At 34.7% G+C, this 22,605-nt stretch overlaps 1 protein-coding gene across 6 annotated transcripts in view; it reads right to left on the bottom strand.

The window, feature by feature from the left end:
* Nucleotides 1–22,605, bottom strand: part of COL24A1 (collagen type XXIV alpha 1 chain) — a 294,053-nt gene that overhangs the window by 204,342 nt on the left and 67,106 nt on the right. For all 6 annotated transcript variants that reach the window (XM_084874405.1, XM_084874404.1, XM_084874403.1 and 3 more), the window contains exons 10-13: nucleotides 18,461–18,514; nucleotides 17,269–17,313; nucleotides 10,893–10,946; nucleotides 8,242–8,286 (exon numbers count right to left, since the gene is read on the bottom strand). In XM_084874405.1, the coding sequence (XP_084730531.1) occupies nucleotides 8,242–8,286; nucleotides 10,893–10,946; nucleotides 17,269–17,313; nucleotides 18,461–18,514 (198 nt within the window). The remainder of the gene's footprint in view (nucleotides 1–8,241; nucleotides 8,287–10,892; nucleotides 10,947–17,268; nucleotides 17,314–18,460; nucleotides 18,515–22,605) is intronic.

Genomic DNA, 22,605 nt, shown 5'->3' with positions numbered 1-22,605 from the left:
TGCCTAGAGGATGTATCACTATCTGGGACTGATTAGCCCACATCCTCATCTAGAAAGAAGAGTTGTTCTCCAGTTCGTCTTCACACAAAACTCCGATTTCTCCCTCACCCCACCCCCAAACCCAGGAGAGGGAGAAGGGAAAAGGGAGAGAACTATGATTAGTTCTCCACTTACCATAAAATCTTTACTTTCTAGATCCAGCATAAAAACAATTATATATTAATTTCAACCTCTTGTTCTTCCAGTAGTTCAACAATCTCTCTATATAAAAGCCTAAGCAACCAAACGACTGAACAACCAATCGACTGGTCAACCAGTTGCTATGATGTGCAATGACCACCAATGAATAGACATTCAATGCAGGAGCTTCCCCCTGGTGGTAAGTGTGCTCCCACAGCCAACCTCCTGTGCCCAGCTAACTTCCTGAGGGCCCCCAGCTGGCCAGCCCTCCCTCTCCCACAAGATTGGCACCAATCACCAGGCTGAGAGACCCCACCTGTGCATGAATTTGTGCATTGGGCCTCTGGTATAATAAATACATAGTTCAAATTGACTTTGCCCCTGAAACAATTTAGTTGAACTGAATAATATCTACTTTTCAAAGTTTTATGTATTATTTCTCCTCTCACTTTATTACCCATTAAGCATTTCATTTCATTTTTAATTTCCTATTTTAGAGATCATTTGTTTTATTATTTTTATCTTCCTTACATGTTGATCTTAAAGATTAATTGTGAAATATGGAATAATGACAAAACACGTTCTTTGAATTTAGAACACAAAGGCAATTTATAAAATTTCTTTCTCCACTTGAAAGAATGTGTTACAAAATAAAATACCAAGTTTCCTCTCATATGTATCTACTGGAAAACTATAGCCATTAACTGAAATCAAACTTTGCTCTCCTAGAAATATCTTCACACGACTAAGATGCAATGGCCATTTTCAGGAGTATCTTCCATAGGAAAGTTCGAGTTTTTACCTTTTTGCCCAATTTGCCAATTTCACAAAGGTAATATCTTCTAATGGACATGCCAGAGTTGCATTATTGCTTCTGTGCTATCCATAATACTATTTATATATTCTCATTGCTTGGATCAATTAGAAAATGTTATTTTATAAAGATAACTGGGGTCCCTAGGCCTGGCCTGTGGGGATTGGGCCAAATCAGCTCCAACATCCCCTGAGGGGTCCTGGATTACAAGAAGGTGGTTCTCAGGTGATGCACCCTGGAATCTGGCATCCTCCTCTCTGGTTCTGGGTACATCACCAGAGAACCACAGTTGCCAAGTCTCTGCAGCTCAGCAGCTCCTGCATTTATCATCTTCCCCCTGGTGATCACATTCCTGGTTTTGATAACCTACAAGATTCTCCACATTTTCTCTTAATGTATCTGCCCTGAAAATAACTGTGTGGCTGAATTTCCACTTGTTCGCAGAACTATGAAAACTAGCTCCGCTTAGCCTTCCCCCAAAATGCCAGCTGTACATCATTAATTGTTCCTCTTCTCAGTACCTGTCCCAAACTTGAAAGTATGTTTAATTCAATGTCTTGGGCTCTTGTTAAGCTATAGTTAGCCAAATATAGTTACTATACCCAGTAAAACAGAATCCAGAAAATATATTTTTCATGAAAGAGACAGAATCATTGAAAAATTAATGAGTTTTCCTAATGCCCAAGCAACAGTAGTACTTTATGATGGAATTAAATACAACCTTTTCTTAGGCAAAAAAACACCATCTCCAAAGTTTCCATAAAAATGTATGTATTTGAAATACTACTGTGCAGTACAAATTTAAGATGCTCTTGAGCTAAAGATAGAAACTAATAACAGATGTCTAACAGAAGGATTTTATATCCTGAAATTCTAACACTGGAGTTAGAAGCCAAAATACAGTTTCCTTTAAATAGAGTCTTGTAACAGAAGGATGTGTAAGAAGAGAAGAGGAGACACTCCTTTCTAGAATTAGAACACAGCTGAGAGTTACAATGCTTCCACTCTTGTAAGGCTGTGATATTTTGATTTTCATAGGAAGAAAACACTTTTTCTCTTTGTAAAACTTTAAGTGTAATATGATTCTTAAAAATAATCTATTCCTATCATGTCTGAAAAACATTTTTTGTTACAAAATATTTATTTTAACTTTGTTCTTATTGTTGACACTATTACAGATGTCCCCACTTTCCTCCTCTTTGTCCATCTCTACCCAAGCCCCCGCACCTTCTTCCAGGGAGAGAAAAGGGGGGTGGGGGAGATACCTCTCTCTATATTTTTAAATATATATTAATTGATTTCAGAGGGGAAGGGAGAGAGTCAAACATTAATGATGAGAGTCATTGATCAGCTGCCTCCTGTACATCCCCTACTGGGTATTGAACCCGTAACCCAGGCATGTTCCCTTGACCAGAATCGAACCCAGGACTCTTCAGTCTGTAGGCCGATGCTCTATTCATTGAGCCAATCCAGCCATGACTAAAACCTCTATATTTTGACAACAGTTTGAGAGTTGTTTGAAGTAAAAGTCCCAGTTTCCAATTTCATGTTTATATTCAATCCAGGCAAGTCAGTTCTGGCATATATTTTGGGTCTATGGAACCGTACAAATATGCATAGCCAACAGAATGAGAGAGTAATGACTCAATCAAACTGGGAGCCCTGTAAAATGCTCTTTGAAAGAAATATCCTTGACTGTGGCACTACAGGATGAAGTTTAAAAATTAGAAAGGAAGCTACTGGGAATTATGTAAATATATAAAATCTGAAGTGAACACATACATACAAATCTTCTTTCTGTTCTTCCCCTGTTTTTTAAAAATAGCATTCTTCTTTTTTATTATAAATCAGTAGATAGTTTTATGCTTTTAAGGAAACTGACTCATATTGGATATGTTCCAAGAAGCTTCTCAAATAAAGACAATAAATCATATAAAATAGAATAGTAGTTCTACGGTGTTCAAAAGGTTCTGATCAGCCCTGGCCAGTGCAGCTGTGTGTTGGAGCATCATCCCATACACAGAAAGGTCATGGGTTCGATTCCTGGTCAAGGCACATACCCAGGTTTCAGGTTCAATCCCCAGGAGCGGGAGTACTTATGGCAACTGATGAATGTTTCACTCTCACATTAATGTTTCTCTCTCCCTCTCCCTTCGCCTCTTCCTAAACTCAATAAAAAAAAAAAAAAAAAAAAAAAAAAAAAAAAAAAAAAGCAGCATGTCCTCTGGTGAAAATTAAAGAATAAATAAAAAGAGGTCTGACTAATAAAGGTTGTCTACTACCATATTTAGATAGATCTCTGGAGAAAGGATTTGAGTTCTTTTAGCAGACAGTGTCTGTGAAAAGAATGAATTAGCAGTGTCCTGGGCTACCTCATCTTCAAAGGCTGGTTCTACTGAATGAATGCATCTAGAACCCTCTGGCTGTCCTCTAGTGTTAACTGACCATAAAGATTTTGATCCAATGTAGGGCATGTAGAAAGGGATAAGAACTATTATCTTAGATCCAAAAGCATGAGTACACATTATTGACTAACATGCAATTGATTACATGAGGTTTTAAACATAATTATAGTGATTAGTAAGTACTTTATATTAAGATCTTGAAATCATAAATAGCTTATAATACAAGCTATAAAGAAATTCTCAAATAGCAACAATCTAAGATCAAGGAACAAAAAAAATTGCTAATATAATTATTTTTATATACTTATTTTCATCCTAAAATAAACCAAATTCCTAACAAAGCCAGTTTTCCTGGTCTTCCTGTTGAAAACAAAAACAAATTTTGTTACAAATATCAACTCGATTCCTAAATACTGAATAAACACAATGTTTTATTTTGGGGGAAAAGTTTTCTGGGAAGTAAGATTTAATGTGAAACAACTTTTAATACAAACATTAAATTTAAAAATACCAGTATGAGGCTAAATAATAAATAACTCTTGAATAACCAAAATAATATGTTATTTAGAATGTATCCATTTTCAAGAGCATTCATATTAATGTTTATAGTGTCTAAGAGCAGATATCTCTTACTTGTGAACCTATAATTTTATTTAAAAAAAAACAGACATTACTAGGAAGTTGGCTCACAACTACTTAATTCCATGCTTAATGTTTACTCAGGGAAATAAGTGACCATTTGGCCAGCTATATAAATATATGATTTATAGCAACATCTTTCAAAACCTAAGCTTAATAATATTACTTACTCTTGAACTATACTCTACTTACTCTACTACCATATTAGATATGATAGTATCTAAATACTATCTAAATACCACTGGTATTTAGTATCTAAATACCACTCCTCTATGATTATGTTATATATAACATAATATCAATATGTATACATTTAAATGTTTTATAAAGTATTAATATCAAATTTAGATCTTTAGTATACAAGTTAGAAATCAACTCAGCATTCCAAAAAAAAGCTCACCTTGATTAAATTTAGAAAAACCTGAACTTGGACTTCGAAGTTTTCTATGCCTATTACCTTCACTATGTTGACTGTCAGAGTGTTCCATATTATACATAATACAAAAAGGGAAGTAATCTACTTTATCAGTTTCTGGCCTTAATTTCAGCAACTTTAAAAAGTTTAAGTGTAAAGTGTTAAAAAGTTATCTATAAAGTGCTACAGTTATTCTATAAATTATGTAACAATAATTACTTAAAATTGAATCATAATATTCTATGTTCATAAGACTAATAATTCTAGCTACCTAAAATTTGAGGAAACAAGCTCATTTGAAATACAAAAAAGACTAATTTGGTTAAAGGGGAGTAATGCTGAAAATAAAATGCATCTTTTCACAAATTCATACTAAAGAAATTAAATAATGTAGGATCCACAGAGCAGAAGTAGCCTAACCAAGCATCAGCCCACAGTTAAAAATAGTTCTGAAATAGCAGAAAACTGGAAGTAACAGTCTTTGGCATCTGTATAGCCAAAAGTGTCTTAGATAAAGGCACTTTCGTATTTCGACCTTTCTAGGTTACTGCAATATGCATTTCTGTCACCATTTTTTATGGAGGCCTGGAATCCTTAATTCTGCTTCTGTACTGGAATGTCTATTTTACAGATAACAACAAATAGTACACATGGTTTAATAGATTACCAAGAGAAAATGGCACATTTGAATTCCACATAACTAATATTTTCCACATCAGAGAGAATGGACATATCAAACGATATTTTGTTTTTACTGTTACTTAAACAGCAATGAGACCATTCTTCTCCTGGGATTTTAATCACCTAACCTGACAAATACAAGTGTCTCAGAATGCATAATACCCCATATGTTTGCCCTTACATAATGTCAAAGCTATCTGAAGATGATTTTACTTAAAATGAACAGGACATAAGGGAGCCTTACACATAGGCTAATATTCTGGAATTGTCTGTGAGGTCAGCCTTGGCATAATTTCCTTGCGGCTGTAACTGTATCTTACTCTAAGCACAGCAATTTCCTCATAAACATGGCCAAATCATTTTGTGGCAAAGACAAAAAAAAGTATATATAGTATACATGATATATTATAGCATCAGACAAATTTTCTATTATAAACACTATTTAGGAAAAATAGGATACATGTATTCTTCAAATAAGTTTTCTTTTTTAAAAATTGATTATGGTATCACATAATTGTCCTCATACCTCTATTCCTACCTCAAACCCCTCCCCACGTATGCCCCCACCCCCCTTTTGTCCGTGACCATTGGTTAAGCTTATATGTACACATACAAGTCCTTTGGTTGATCTCTCTCCCCTTTTCCCCCACCCTCCCCTACCTTCCCTCTGTGGTTTGACAATCTGATTGATGCTTCCCTGTCTCCGGGTCTGTTTTTTTTTTCATCAGTTTATGTTGTTCATATTTCCTCTAGATGTGTGAGATCATGTGATACAAGAAACACACTTATAAGAATTGAAAATGAGACCAGCCATAATGGTTATGCTGAGAAGCAAATGAATCAGTCTATAGTGAGTATAATTTTTTCTAAGGATCTAAATCTATTACAAAAGCATACATTTTTTAAATCAGTAAAATTTTACAGATTTTGTAATAAAAAGAAGTGTATAATCAAACAAAGAACCGAGTACTGATTTTCCAGTTTTTTTTTTAACTACTCTTTTGAAATAAATAGCATGTGTTGGATAATTTTATAATTCCCCCTGGTGCAAGAAACCCAAAAGTTATCTATAAATTTCCATAAATAATTTTATAGTTCATAGTGGAGTAGCAAACTAGATACTACCTATATATTGCCAAGATGAAATTACTATTTATATAAAACCAGTGACATTAGTAAAGTTGGGAGCTACTGAACTGACATATCAAAAGAGCTGAGAAAATATTTTTTCACCAATCCCTAAAATTTAACCATTGCAGATTACTTAATTTGTCTTAAAGTATGTTTAAAATATAATTGCTAATAGGTAAGGTAATATTTTAAACATTTGAAGTAATTTATATAGTGACATAAATAACTTAATTTGTTCTACGACAGCATACTTTGATAAGAGAAGAATGGAAAAAATTTAAGCACAGAATAGAGAAAAAAATTTAAGCACAAAAATAATAAAAATAAACTTAACTATTCTCAATTTTGAGACAGCCTACATTTGCACATTTAATTTAAATATTTAACATAATAAATGGAGAAGTATTTGTGTTTGAGGGCTAAACATAAATAAATTACATTTTAACATTTTGAAATAAAGTAGAGTGTAATTAGATTAGATGCCATACAAAACAGCACAGTGCTTGAGAACAATCAGTGGCAATGATGGGAATGGTAACAGTTCAGTTGTTGCTACATGATCAGTCTTAAAGTTGAATGTAAGTGCAAGAAAAAAATGTTTGGTTTATTATTTATACTTTGACAGTTTGCTAAGTTAAATCTTAATACATTAAAGCTTTTAAAGTTAAATTTTAAAATAAGTTTTTAATCATATTTTGTCTTAAAAAAAACAGGAAAAATATATAATGCTCTTCTAAGCAATGAGTAGAAGACAGTCAGCAGAAATACCTAGGGAATAAGGAAAAGGGTCCTGGATTTATATTCAGAGGAGCTGTGCTCAATTCTTGACTTTACCAATTTTAACTATGTGATTCTGGGCAATTCTTTTAACATCTACTTTTAAGAACTATTGCCAATGCTTAAAGGATAAAATGCTTTAAAACAATTTAAACATTCTGGTGAGATATGCAATCCTTTATCATTATCATCAAGATTTTATTTATATACACCAAATTTTAGGAAGCGTATCCTGAAAAGCAGTTTTCTTCCTCATAGACTAGAGCAGTGTTTCCCAACCTTCTCTCATGATGAGAATCACCTGGTGGAGTTGTTAAAACACAGATTCCTGAATCCCAACTAAGAAGTGCTAAACTAGAATTTTTGGGAACATATAGGTAAAATTGTATACTTAACTAGTGCTCTAACACAGATGTTATATACAGAGCACTAAGTTAGGTATGCAATTTTACCTATATGTTCCCAAAAATTCTAGTTTAGCACTTCTTAGTTGGGATTCAGGAATCTGTGTTTTAACAACTCCACCAGGTGATTCTCATCATGAGAGAAGGTTGGGAAACACTGGACTAGAGGACAGTATAGTACAGAATGTCTCACCCTAGTCAGTATCTTTGAATAGTAGTAAAAACAGCGCATGTAAAAAGGAGGTGGCGGATTAGCTGTACTGACTCAGCCAGGATAACCTGAGGCTGTTCCCCTGAACCACATTGGTTAAATAGGGTACTGGATGATGTCAAAATGTCCACTCATCTCTCAGAAGTATTACATTATCTGGAAAAATTCACTTTCATTGATTTTTTTTTTAACCTGAAAATATAACAAGCTGTAACAAAGTAGTTTCTCAGTTAACATTGGAAGCAGGCCTGTAAAAACCTCTAAACCATGAGGGTGAATAGTGTTATCATTAATGTTTTAAATTGTTAGTCTTTTTTTCTGTGACATTTTAGCCCCTTGTTATGGGGGAGAAGGTACATTAAATGGTTAGAAGTGTTAATTTTTAAATTACTTTTAATCTAAATTTTCCTTCACATTCTCAAGTAGTATTTGCTAGATTGTTAAAGTAGCAAAAATTAAATTGGGTTGAATGACATGGATTGTGGACAAGAATAACCACATTCATATTTTAAAAAAGTGAGAAACATACATGTAATTAGATTATATTGCTCTAACTGAACCTCTGGAAACAAGAATTCAACTACCTGTCTTCCCTTAAGACCCTTCTTTCCACGAATCCCAGGAACACCCTAGAATATAAAAAATAAAATAGGAGAAATATTTGTTGAATAAATTATTAAACTAGATACTTTTTCTAAAACATTAATGAAATGTGCCAAAGAGAGAAATAAAGTGTTCTTTAAATTGGTGAGATATTCAGAAAAGCTTCAATATATACTGAGTGGCCAGATTATTATGATTTCTGAATGCATAATAATCTGGCCACTCAGTGTGTGTGTGTGTGTGTGTGTGTGTGTGTGCGCATAAAAAAGGCCAGGTGCATGAATTTGTGCATGGGTGGGATCCGGCCAGCCTGGCCAGTTGGGGAGGGGACATGGGCAGTTGGCCAACCCGCCTGCTGGTCGAACTGGTCAAGGGGACAATTTGCATATTAGCCTTTTATTATATAGGCTATACACTGAGTGGCCAGATTATTATGCATTCAGAGATCATAATAATCTGGCCACTCAGTGTATTAATGTAACTGAAGCAGACCCTTTTCTTCACCTTCAGGAATCCATCCCATCTGTACTTCCAAATGGAATTCCGACATTCCTCAGGTGAGAGTTATTTGTCCACAGGTAGGCACACAACCAAACTTGGCACAACCAGACAACAGGGAGGTCTTATTTTCCACACCTAAGGGCCAAGTACCTCCTCTCTGTCTCCATGTCTCACTGGCATTTTTCATAAATAAATATACACTGATTGGCCAGATTATTATGATCTCTGAACGCACAATAATCTGGCCACTCAGTGTATATCCTATATAATAAAAGGCTAATATGCAAATTGTCCCCTTGACCAGGAGTTCAACCAGCAGGCAGGCCAGTCTATTGCCCATGTCCCCTCCACCTGGTCAGGCTGGCTAAACCGCATCCATGCACAAATTCATGCTTTGGGACTCTAATATAGACTTAGTGGCCAGATTATTACTCAGTCTATATTTTTCATAAATAACTATTATATATATTATTAAATTCAAAAAAGGACTTTTTCTTTCCATTTATTTTCAGGAGTGATTAGCACATTATTTTTTTCTGCTTTTCTCTACTTACATGTTTTATAACATAGTAATGATGCAACCTCATTAGTTGCATCATTTATGGTTTTAATCAGAATTTTAAGTAGCCAAATGATATTAGGAAGTGGTAGGCACAATATCACAAAATGAACTTATATTTATTATTTGTAAGGGTCTTAATATTTTCATATAGATTGGTCAAAACTAGTGCATATGATTGCAGGCAGTATGCCTATTGAAGGTCAGTGTCAACACTGGGATCCTTAAATCTAAGATGGTAATATTTTGCAATGACATAACTTTGGCTTGATTTACTATATCAGTTACTATAAATAAGTTCATGCCAAAAGGTCAGGAAAGAATTGTATCATGAGCAGCAGAGTAATTAACAATGTGAACTGTTTATACCTCTTTGGGTCAATGAGGAGCAGCTCAGATCTTTGCATGATGGATTGGAAACATCATCTACAAGACTGCTGTATCACAAGGCAGGTGAGTAGCTTAGTTGGGATCATGCTGAAGGTTTTTTTTTTACAAGTGAAACAAATGGCCTGTATGTTTTCCAAAGGTAAATCTTCACCTCATCTCACCAAAGACTAATGAACATTTTTTGATTGCCTTTACAGCACGTTTAAATTTTGAATATTTCTTTTTTGGAAGGGCATTCACAAGTAATAACAAGAAAATGCAATTTAACTCACTCAGTTGAAAAACTGTAAATTTGAAAATTCATCTAGCAAAGAATGATCTGGTTTACTTTCACTTGTTTTCAGAAAGGACAATTTTGGCTTCAATAGCATTCTTGTAATAATAGAGTTAAATGCTAAATTTTAAATATTATTAAAATTAAATAATATCAGCATAACACAAGGTTTGAAAGCAAAGAAAGTCATATTTAAAATTTGACTTTCTTTGCTTTCAAACCTTGTGTTATGCTATTATTTAATTTCACTTTTTCAATTAATATTAACAATGTAAATGAAAGTATGCAAATAGAAATCACTGTACTGCTATGGCATTTAAAACTACATAAGATGAAGTTGGAATACTAGGCCTTTGTACATATCTGATTAATTTTTGAAAGTATAACATTATTTTGCAAATATTCTATCTTTATTTATAAGTGCCTACATTTTTGGTTAGCTATCTTTCATTATTAAGCAACAAAAAATATATTTCCTGAATTATTTGCTGCCTATTGCATTATGAAATACAAGACCTGCTAAGAGTTTATACTTGAATCAAAGAGTAATGAATTACAAAATACAATTTTCATAATTGGATTTTAATATTTCAGTTTGTGGGTGTTTTTTTTTTTTTTTTAACTGATTTCAAAATAGTTAGCCATATATATTTGTATCATTTACTTTCCTAAAACAAAATTTGGTAACATTTAAGAGAATCTAATTATATTTCTGGTAGGTGATTTGTTTTAAACCTGGCTTGCTTTACTTAGTAAGATGATGTGCCTGACACAGGAGTTCATGACCCTGCTGTACATCACCATATGTGTACCACTGAGAAGGATGACCTGCCTGACAGAGGAGTCTCTGACCGTGCCGCACATCACCATGTGCACATCTCTCTAAAAGTCATGTAGAACGTACTCACTCTCTCTCCTTCAGGCCCCAGCTGTCCTGCTTCCCCAGGAGAACCAATGAAGCCCTGAAAGTAAACAAACAATCTATATTATTTCATTTAGACATTCACCTTGTAATTCCAAATTAGAGATCCTTGAATGTCTTTACAGCAATGTGAAATTATAATATACAGCTTAACACTATGAATGTTTCCCTTACCCTATTGCTTTTCTTCCAGAAGTTATAGGTCAATCTTTTCATTAATTAAAAAAAAAAAAGTAGGGAACATAACTTAGGACATGGTAGCTAATAAAAATCAACAAGACCAAATCCACTAGCTGGTGTGGGTAAGTGGCTGAGCTTTGACCTATGAACCAGGAGGTTATGCGTTTGATTCCCGATCAGGGCACATGCCCAGGTTTCGGGCTCAGGCTGTGGGATCGATCCCCAGTAGGGGGCTTGCAGGAGGCAGTTTATTGATGATTCTCTGTCATCATTGATGCTTGTCTCTTTCTCCCTCTCACTTTCTCTCTGAAATCAATAAAAATATATTTAAAAAACACACAACACAACCAAAATCCTTTTCTTCATTGAATTTTATAGAGGGCAGAAAATACATTATATATATATATATTTTTTTTTTTTTTCAATTAAAATTTAAGCAAGATGGAGGTATCAAAAAACTATAACAAGTACCAAAAAAAGAAGCACAGGGGAGGAAGAGATTCATTGTAAAGTGGCAGGAGGTCAGGACACTCAAAGAAGGTTTCAAACGAGAGGCACTGGAGATAGGCCCACAGAGTAGGTAAAATATTGATAAGAAGAGGTGGGAGAAAGAACATTCCAACAAGAATAGTTACAATGAACAGGGATATAATAAAGATCAGAGAATGTTTTTAAATGATAACTGACAGAATTTTAAGTGCAAGACGCTTTGAATAAGGGCAACGACCCACTGTGCCCTCAGGAAGATTCCAATTGGTCTGAGAAACAAGGAGGACATATACATAATTATGAGAGATACTTTACCCTAACGTATCTCACCTGTGACAAATAATTTGTTTCACCAATTTAATAGATAAAATGTATAATAGTTAAGAGACCATATTAAGGAGAACCTTAAATTTTAGGCTAAGAATTTTAGACTATATTTTAAACTGGGAGCAACTGGCTTTGGAGAATTATGGTAATTCCCTGATTGCAAGTTGTTTTTCCAAAATATTAATCTGTTGACAACATACAGATACTTTTAAGACAGAAAACATAGGAAAATCTGTTAGAAGGAATATCTGTTAGAAGGACTGTAGGAAAATCTGTTAGAAGGCTCTTTCAACAGTCAAATTTGAAGAAATATCAGTCTGGTTCACTGGTTTACAAAACATTATTTTAGTGCCACGTGTGTGAGGAACAGGGATTATAAAGATGAATAAGAGAATCAGTACCCTCAAGAAGTTCAGAGTTTATTAGGAACACCCTTATAAGAAATTTGTTTCCTTGAAAGCCAAGGATCTAGAGAATGAGGAAGGTTTGTTTTAAAATAAAGCATCTGAAATTATTTCTAATTCTAAATATTTAGGATTATGATGACAAGCTGCATGTATGTTCAGAATCATTAGCTACAGATGGTTTCAAGTTTAAAAACAACTAACTTTGCCTTAATGTATTCAACTGGAGTTTTGCTTATAAATAAAAGAAAGACACCCTAACTGGTATACACATATTGATGAACTAATCATTGAGAACTCGGAAGCTGAAAAGTCAGCCCTCTACTCGACATAGCCTGTTTAGGGTACAAGCACAATATTTTACATTAAAGATTTTAAAAGAAACAATGTTATGAGTAATTACATAGTAATTTCATAAAGGTTTTTTTGATAAATGCTATACTGATTCTAATAGAATTGTAAAATGTAAGGAACACCCACCAAAGAAATCATACAGGTGTTTACAGTCATTCTCAAAACACTATTACTAAGCTAAAGTTTAGTGTGTAATGAAACAAATACCATATTTTTCGGACCATAAGACGCACTTTTTCCACCCCAGAAGTATATAGCCTACACATATACTTTAAAAAAAAAGTTTTTTTACTTGCCCGGTTCTGTGTGGTCTCTGTGTGCTTGCCCGGCTCTAAAATGGTTCTAAATGCTGCTGTTTACTTTACAGGGTTGATTACATGTGTTTATGACTGTGATGTTGGGTTTTAATGCACATAAAATATTTTAGGACACTATTTGTTTCAGAATCTTTTTTTCTTCATTTCCCTTCTCTAAAAACTGGTGCGTCTTATGGTCCGGTGCGTCTTATGGTCCAAAAAATACGGTAACAAAACAAAAAAAATAACAACACATAAGCTTTTGCTTTTGGAGCTGAAGATTGTATATCCAGTTGGAGGTAATTTTGGTCACCAACAGGGTAATTAAAACATCAGGAGTGGCCCTACACACGTCTAATTCCATGAGGCAGCCAGCATACTATACTCAAAGAAAGGCCAAATGAAGGTTACAAATAATGGTCTTCTTTAAATACTGACATTTAAAAAGTAATCATCTTAACAACAATTAATGTAATCAAATAATAGTACCAGTCAGAAGATCATTTATCACGATTTATAAAAATATTAACTTAAAGTGGATTACATGTGGCATAGTCCAGTAATAGGACACAAATTAAATAAAAGATATTCCCTTTAATTTCTCAGTGTGTTTTTGTTATTTCAGTCTTTTTAACTACAATATATTTAGTCTTAATGTCAAAAATCTACATTTGAAGGTGAGGGAGGGTGGGTGGTTAGGAAGTGATCAAAGAACTTGTATGCATACATATATGCATAACCCATGGGCACAGACAATAGGGTAGGGGTGGGCTGGAAGGAGTCAGTGGGAGAAAAAAGGGGATGTATGTAATTTCAACAATATTTTTTTAAATCTAAATTTGAGACCATTTGTGAATGGGAGACCTAGACAAATGGCTCTCCTGTTTCCTCCTACTACCCCAAAAGAACATTTTAAAAGTTAAATCAATCAGAAAAGATTATATATGTACAAGAGGCCCAGTGCACGAAATTCATGCATGGGGAGAGGAGGGTGTCACTCAGCCTAGCCTGCACCCTCTCCAATCTGGGACCTCTCGAGGGATGTCCAACTGCCCGTTTAAACATTCCTCTCACAGTCCAGGACTCTGGCTCCCAACTGCTCACCTGCTTGCCTTCCTGATTGCCCCTAACCACTTCTGCCTGCCAGGCTGATCACCACCTAACCACTCCCCTGCCAGCCTGATGCCTAACTGCTCCCCTGACTGTTTGCCCCTGCTATCCTCTGCAGGCCTGGTCACCCCTAACTGCCCTCCCTTGCAGGCTTGGTCCCCCCCAACTATCTTCCACTTCTGGCCATCTTGTAGTGGCCATCTTATGTCCACATGGGGGCAGTCATCTTTGAACTCGTGAAGGCAGCTATCTTGTGTTGGAGTGATGGTCAATTTGCGTATTAATCTTTTATTAGATAGGATAGAGGCCTGGTACATGGGTGGGGGCCAGCTGGTTTGCCCTGAAGGGTGTCCTGGATCAGTGTGGGGGTTCTTTTGGGGCATAGGGTGGCCTGGGGGAGGAGCCAATGGTGGTTTGCAGACTGGGCATTCTCCCTGGTAACCCAAGCAGAAGCCCTGGTATCTGGGATTTATTTATATTCTACAATTGAAACTTTGTAGCCCTGAGTGGAGTGAAGCCTCCTGCTTACTCCATGGCTGCAGCCATTTTTTTAAAATATATTTTTTATTGATTTTTTACAGAGAGGAAGAGAGGGGGATAGAATTAGAAACGTCGATGAGAGAGAATCATCGACCAGCTGCCTCTTGCACACCCCCTACTGGGGATGTGCCAGCAACCAAGGTACACACCCTTGACCGGAATCAAACCTGGGACCTTTCAATCTGCAGGCCAACGCTCTATCCACTGAGCCAAACTGGTTTCAGTTGCAGCCATTTTTTGTTGGGATTTATTTATCTTCTATCATTGAAACTTTGTAGCCTGGACTGGCCAGGGCAGGCAGAAAGCTTTGCTTCCTCCATCTCCAGAGGCAACCAAGCTTCCTGCTCTCTCCAGCTCTGTGGCTGCTGTCATTTTTGTTGGAATTTATTTATCTTCCATCATTGAAACTTTGTAGCATTGATTGGAGGCCTAGGATGGCAAGAGCAGGCAGAAAGCTTGGCTTCCTCCATTGCTGGGGAAATCCAAGCTTCCTTCCTGCTCTCCATGGCCACAGCCATCTTTGTTGGGTTTATTTGCATATTTGCTCCTGATTGGCTGGTGGGCATGGCTGGTGGGTGTGGCTTGTGGGTGTAGCAGAGGTATGGTCAATTTGCATATTACTCTTTTATTATATAGGATTCTTCTTTTCAAAATCCTTTTTTGAAGCTGGCCACCCAAACCTAAAAGTGCAATTTAAAAATGGTTATAACCTAGACAATAATTTTCAGTACAAAAGTGTTTGTGGGGGGAGCAACAGCAAAAGGATGTATAATACAATACAAAGATGACATGAAGAAGAATTAAGAGTTATAGGAATCACTGAAGCAAGATGAGAAAATTCAGTTAGAGAGAAGCACATATGCCAAATAACATGTCTTGGAGTTATTAGCTCATGCACAGGAGAAACTCCGAAGTTCAATAATCCTATACAATAAAAAGGAAATATGCAAAATGACCATCATGCCCTCACACAAGATGGACACCCCATGTGGTCATAAGATAGCCACCACAAAATGGCCAGTAGGGGAGGGAAGTTGTGGGTAATCAGGTCAGCAGGGGAGGGCAGTTAGGGGAGACTGGGCCAGCATGAGAGGGCAGTTGAGAACAATTGAGTTGGCAGGGGAGCAGTTAGGCATCAATCAGGATGGCAGCGAATTGGTTAGGGAGTGATTAGGCTGGCAGGTAGAAGAGGTTAGGGGCAATCAGGCAGGCAGGCAGTTGAGTAGTTAGGAGCCAGCAGTCCTGGATTGTGAGAGGGATGTCCAACTGGGATTAAGCCTAAACCAGCAGTCAGACATCTCCTGGGGGGTCCCAGATTGAAGGAGGCAGGCTGGGCTGAAGGACACCCTCCTCAAGTGCATAAATTTCATGCACCAGGCCTCTAGTAATATAATAATCTGCTTAGGAAACGCATGCTATGTGCTAGGTACTGTGCTTTAAGAATATTAAGCTCAGGTAGTTTTTGTAAATACCTGAAAGGTAAGTTTCATTATGAGCATTTAATAAGATTAAACAAATAAAACAGAAGGGATGAATTATATCTAAAGTCACAAATCTAGGGAATGAGAATTTAAGGGGAAAAAACAAAGAAAGAAAGAAAGCAGACCTAACTCCGAAGTCCCTGTTCTTAAACTTTAATCTTTTCTTATTTCCTGAATTCAAGTCAACATATACTTTCAGTATAGCTTCTAATAAAAATTCATGGCTTTCCCCCAATATATTTCATTTATGGAATTGTAGAGATAGCACTGAATATGCAGAGAGAGTAGCTAAGGTGAGAAGATTTGGTTCTAGTTCTGGCCAGTTATGACTTTGCCAAATCACATTAATTCTTTAGCTTACTATTTTCTAAATTATAAAATGGAGATAATATGCTTGTTCTCCTACTTTATATAATTGATAGCAAAATAAAAGAAGAAAATACATATGAAAGTATTTGAAAATGTTTTAAGAATTTTAAAAGTTTAAATACTTCATGCATTTATTTCAAAAGTATTTTAAATAATATAAGCAACAGATATAGATTCTGGAAAACAACTGATTATAAAATGGAGAAATTTTAAAACAAAATTTTAGTATACTTTTACTAATATTTCCTAGAACCATCTAGGTGTTAATTTATAGTTTATTACATAACATATAACAGTAATCCTTTTTACTTCCTTAATGATTAAAAGTGGTTAATAACTCCTTTAATGGTTTAGAAGAGCAAGGGATATGTTCTTGATATAGGTTTATTTCTTTCTTTGCAGATATTTCTCTACTCCAGATTGTTTTATGTCATATTATCTCAGCCTTAAACTAATATGAATCTCTTTGTCTCTTCATTATGTATCATTTCTTATCTCTATAGATGATTATATATAAATAATAATACAAATGTTTATAGAGCATATCCTAACACACCAGGTATTTTTCTAGGAGCTAGCAAAATGATGTAAATGAGGTAAGAATTATCAACATGATATAAAACCTACTACTATAAGACTACTTTCTGTGGCCTTAATAGAAAAAAATATCTATTGAACAAGTATAATTCTTTTTTAGGCTAAACTTGCATTACATTCAAAGTTCCTAAAAAGAGTGAAAATGATAAGTATTTTATATATTTCATTCTACTATTATGCATGCATAATTAACAAAGATGAAAATGGTTACTTACTCGTACACCTTTAGGACCTAGATTACCTTCAGGGCCAGCTAGACCCTAGTGTGAATAAAAGACATCATCATCAGACTGCAGTACTTTTTAGAGTTGTTTATAAATAGATTAATAGGAAGGACATATAAAGAGGTGTCATTTTCACAAACTCTGTATGCTTAATGCAGACTATATATGTTCAAGAATTTTATAATTTCAGAACCAAAAGAGGCAATGTACATAATCTATATGCAAAAATATTTTAGGTGCATAAATAAAGTAAATTAACACATCAGATATAAAAAATATTCTTAATTAAATTATTCTTATTGGAAAACTATGTTCTTTAAAACACTTGTAATTAACTTATCTAAAATATATTCCCAAAATTTTAAAAAATAAATAAATATTTAACTTCAATGTTTATACATTTGAGTATTTACAGTATAGTTATATTTTTCATAGTACATAAATCATCACTTAGTGGTAAGATTCTAAATGCAATGCCTTCCATGTACTTTTAAAAACCAAAAAAATTAAATTTTCTAATGGATTATTTTGGCAGTTTTATTTCTCTCATTCTTGATAATAAAAAATATATTATAAATGTATAATTAATGAATGAATAATTAATTTCAAGAGCCAGTAATCAATTCATGAAGACCTAGGGTAATAGTTCATTTCTACTATTAGTCTACATGAAGTAACGAAGTAAGAAATTAGAGGGAAATAAGTATAAAATGATTAGAATGCATTTCAAAATCATATACAGAAATTAAATTTAGTTCAGATTAAAGTATTAGGTAATGGCATATATAGCACTGCCAACAGTATCCCAAGTTTTTTAACTGTGTAATTTAAAAATGATGTTTATTATACAAAAATCTTACCATTACTTCATTTTCGTTAGTGGCAGTATTGTAAAATCAGCAGCAGGGCTATTTTAAGATCTTATTAGACCCTTGAGCATTTTAATTTTGAAAGTTATCACATCAAATAGCTTTACACCCCAACCCCATTTTAAAAAATACTTTCTGCAGTAAAATTTTTGATGGATTTTTACAGTTTTAATTTTGAAATTATTTTGCTCTGAGTAATTCATTATTAAAAAAATAAACCAATTATCATTTGAACATTAATTCTCAAAATCAGAACATACACTATATTAATGAAGACAAACAAGAAAGGAAAAGTATAAATATAGTTACCTCACCTGCCTGCCAGGATAACCAGGTGAACCAATATTACCAGTGAATCCTGGAATTCCCTGAAATGAAAAATAAATAAAGTACAACAAAGTCAAAAGAAGCCCAAGGAAATAAACTTGATGCATTCATAATACCCAAGTTTGGAAAGAAAATTTTCCTCATAAAAATACTGATTGAAATCACCTGCTTGAAATAAAGACGAGCCCAAATTGCTAAATAAAAATAAAACTGTTAGATTAGGAACCTAAATGAGACATTGAAAACTAATAATAATAAGTGAAGGATAGAAAAATCCAGCACTACATAAATAAAGAAGACATTTATTATAGAGAAAGAGTTGGTACATTTCTTAATAACCACTATCTTTTTTAATTGAATTCCTTCTTGTCTCAGTCATAGGTAATAAAATTGCAGACATCTCTCGTAGCAATATTTTTGCTGATATATCCCTTGGACAAAAGAAACAAAGGAAAAAATAAACAAATGGGACCATATTTAACTAAAAAGCTTTTGCACAGCAAAAGAAACCATCAACAAAATGAAAAGGCAACTCGTCTTAACTCTCTGAGCATAAGCCCCATAAGACTCAATGGGTCAGTGAACTTCAACACGAACTTTTTCAACTTTCCTAATGTTAACATATTCTTGTTTTCATTTTCTTTCACTTACACATCATTCATTCATTCATTCATTCATTCATTCATTCATCAGTTTATTCAGAGTTTATGGCTACTAAATAATTCTTGAAACAAGGAAATGCCAGAAGAATGTGTGTTGAGTTGCCTTTAGCTCATATGGTGATAGCAAGGGTAAAATTCATAGATATCTTATTTATCATGTAAAATTCATTTATTGCTAGCTGTTTGTAAAAGAGATAATAAAATACATTAGCTCTTTGCCCATTTGCCCTGAAATAGAAGTGTTACCTCTATTTTAAGTATAGAAACACTATAAAACTCCTAAAGCTTGAAAACTCTAGAGAAAGAAAAGACCAAAGAAAATACGAAGAATAGAAAATCATAGTTGGAAGGTTTGCCATACCATTCTATTAGACATGTAGGTTTCCAATATATCTTTCTTTCCAATTCTCTAAGAATCCATTTCTCAATTTTATTGTTTCATTTCACTCCCTCCTCTCTCCCTTCTTTCCCTTACTCCAACAATTACCATTTACCAAGCACATTTTTATGTGCCAATCACCATACCAAGTACTTTAGAGATACTATTTCCATTCTACATATGAAAAAACTAGCATACAGGGGAGCTGTGAAACTTACCCAAGATGCCACAGTAAGTAGCAGAACCTGGATGTGAACCCAGATACAAGTTTTGGTGTGTGTATAAACATACACACACACACACACACACACACACACACGCATAAATACATGCATATAAACATATATATATATATATTAGAAACCTGATGCACAAAATTTATGCAATGGGGGAAAGGGGAGAGGTCCCTCAGCCTGGCCTACACCCTCTCACAGTCTGGGACCCCTCAGGGGATGACCTCCAGGGGATTGGGCCTAAGTGGGCAGTCAGACATTCCTCTTGCAGTCTGAGGCTCTCACAGTACGGGGCTCTCACAGCCTGGCATGCCTCGCTCCTTATAGCCTGCCTGCAGTGGAGGTGGGAGAGATTCCCGCCACCACCACTGCACTCGCCATCCGTTAGCTCAGCTTCTGGCTGAGTGGCGCTCCCCTTGTGGGAGCACACTGAACACCAGGGGGCAGGTCCTGTGTTGAGCATCTGCCTCCTGTGGTCAGTGTGCATTATAGCAACTGGTCGTTCCACTGTTTGGTTGATTTGCATATTAGGGTTTTATTACACACAAACACACACACACACACACACATATATATATATGTGTATATATATATGTGTATATATATATGACAATGGACAATTTAACAGAATGTGAATGAACAGTGGTCTTCTGACAATTATAGAATAAAATTCATGTTTACAAGTGAAAATATTATATCCTATTCATTTTAGAAACCATATTTATGTACTAGATATTACCTTATTAATATTACATATAATGCACGATATTTTACTTCTATAATAACATTTATTGAGCACCTATCACATGCCAGGAACTATTTCAAGTAATATATATATTTACCTAATCTGCACAAACTCTTTAAGGGTAAGTATTATTATCCTATTTTACAGATGAGAAAAATAAGACAAAGTGTTTCTAGTATAGGTTTGAAGTGCAAATAACTTCCAATAGTGCTCTAAGGAAAACCCTCTAATTAAGAGATTTGTTCCAGTCTATTTACAACTGCTTGTTTATGCCCCACATAAAACCTTGTATTTAGGTATGCCAATAGGAATGAATGAAACAAGTTAAAAATGCTGTTTTTATTCTGTAGTTCACTATGTGACTAATGCCAACATCCCACCATCTCTTTCATTCCTTTCCTAGCCTAATCAGGTTAACTGACCCCAGTTAAAAGCAATCTTTTTGTTTAAGACATAAGTGAAATCTGATTGTGAATGGATTTTTATAGAACGTGTTAAAGCTATATGCAGAGAGCTAACACATTCCAGATGTACAGAGAAATAAAAAAATAAAATAAAAAAGTACTCCACTCAATGGCTAAGTTTCTCTTTACTGGAATAGCAGCAAATAAAGTAAACAAGTAAGTCTTCAACTTGGTCTTACATGGCATAAATACATGCTAAGCCAACCGTACCCTAAAATCACTGTGGTAACCACAGGAGCTCAAAAGAAACTCAAAACGAACACTACAACTCAATTTACTCTCCACTAAAAAAAATGTGTGGTTTTTTTTTTTTTTTTAAATGGCTCACTTAAATCTTTAGATTGAATGGAGGAATTTAGGCACAAAATATATTATAGCCTCAGGGGGGTAATTAGGAATAAGAATCCTGCCCCATCCCACTTCTCTCACTTCTCGCTCTGAGCATTAAGGCACATGCTCTGAGTCAGTCAGACTCCATGGAAAGTCCCAGCTCTGCTTCCATGGGTCCTCCCTGCATCTCAGTGCATCTCTAGGTCACAGGATGATCGTGTGGATAAAACAGAATGAAGTGTTGGAATATATTTAAAAGTGGAGGTAACTGCCATAATTCTTAGTGATGCTGAGCATTACATTAGTTAACATATGGAAAAATTCAATAAATCACTATACCACTACGGATTGTAGTTATCAAGTAGTACATTTTGGCAACTAATAAAAACTCCATAAATGACAGCTCTTATTACTAGAGCTTGCACAGATTATATAAATACTTTTCCAAATGTTTGCTGACCAATTTATAGATATTTACAAATTCTCCATAAATGAATGTCTCCCAGTAAATTAGTTATGCTCTTCTTAACGACTGCAGCATTTTTAAATGCAACATGATTTTAGTTGTTCCTCACAATTATCAAATTTTTCCTTTTTTCTGAAAATAATTAAAATAGAAAGTAAGAACTGACTCCAAAATACATTTTTCAACCTTTACAAATGATGTTAGATTCTTAAAAAGCATGACACTCATAGAACAATAATATGCACACTAACAGTACTAGGTTATAAAGCAGCTATGAGAGAACTAGCCAGTACTGACACAAGTTCAATTTTTCATTTTCTTGTGAAATATTCAGTTTTCTTCATTGAAATCCTCACATTTCTGCCAAAGCAGCATTTTAGGGATTTTTTCCCTTTCATATTTTCTTCCAACCTTGTGATTTTTACCCATAAAAATTAAAATGATTTTCAGTAATTGTTTAATCTTTTGCAAAGTGAAATTGCATCTGTTATGTTTTGCTTGCCATGTATAGTAACTAGCAATCTTGAAAAATTGTGCCTAAGGGACTGAAGATTGTATACTGTGCCACTTAACACATATGAAATAGAAAGTTGCCTTTATGTTTTCATTTGTATCTTTTTCTCAAGTGACAGTCCCCATCACATTTCTTTCTGGAGCTCCTGTTAGGGCTTCCTGAGGCCCTCTGCTGAATTTCCAATAATCATACCTGCCACCCTAGTTCATTTCTAATCTCCTACCCTTGTCACTGCATTGTTCATACAGGGCTAATACACACTGCATTGAAAATGAGAAATAGAATATGTTTTAATGACATAATGACATAATATTTTCTGGTGGGAGAGAGAAGGAATAA

The sequence above is a fragment of the Pipistrellus hanaki genome, assembly GCF_964339955.1.
Source record: "Pipistrellus hanaki genome assembly, chromosome: 2".
NCBI classification, from domain to species: Eukaryota; Metazoa; Chordata; class Mammalia; order Chiroptera; family Vespertilionidae; genus Pipistrellus; species Pipistrellus hanaki.
The sequence above is the reverse complement of the archived record's forward strand: the minus strand, read 5'-3'. Positions and strand labels throughout refer to the sequence as shown.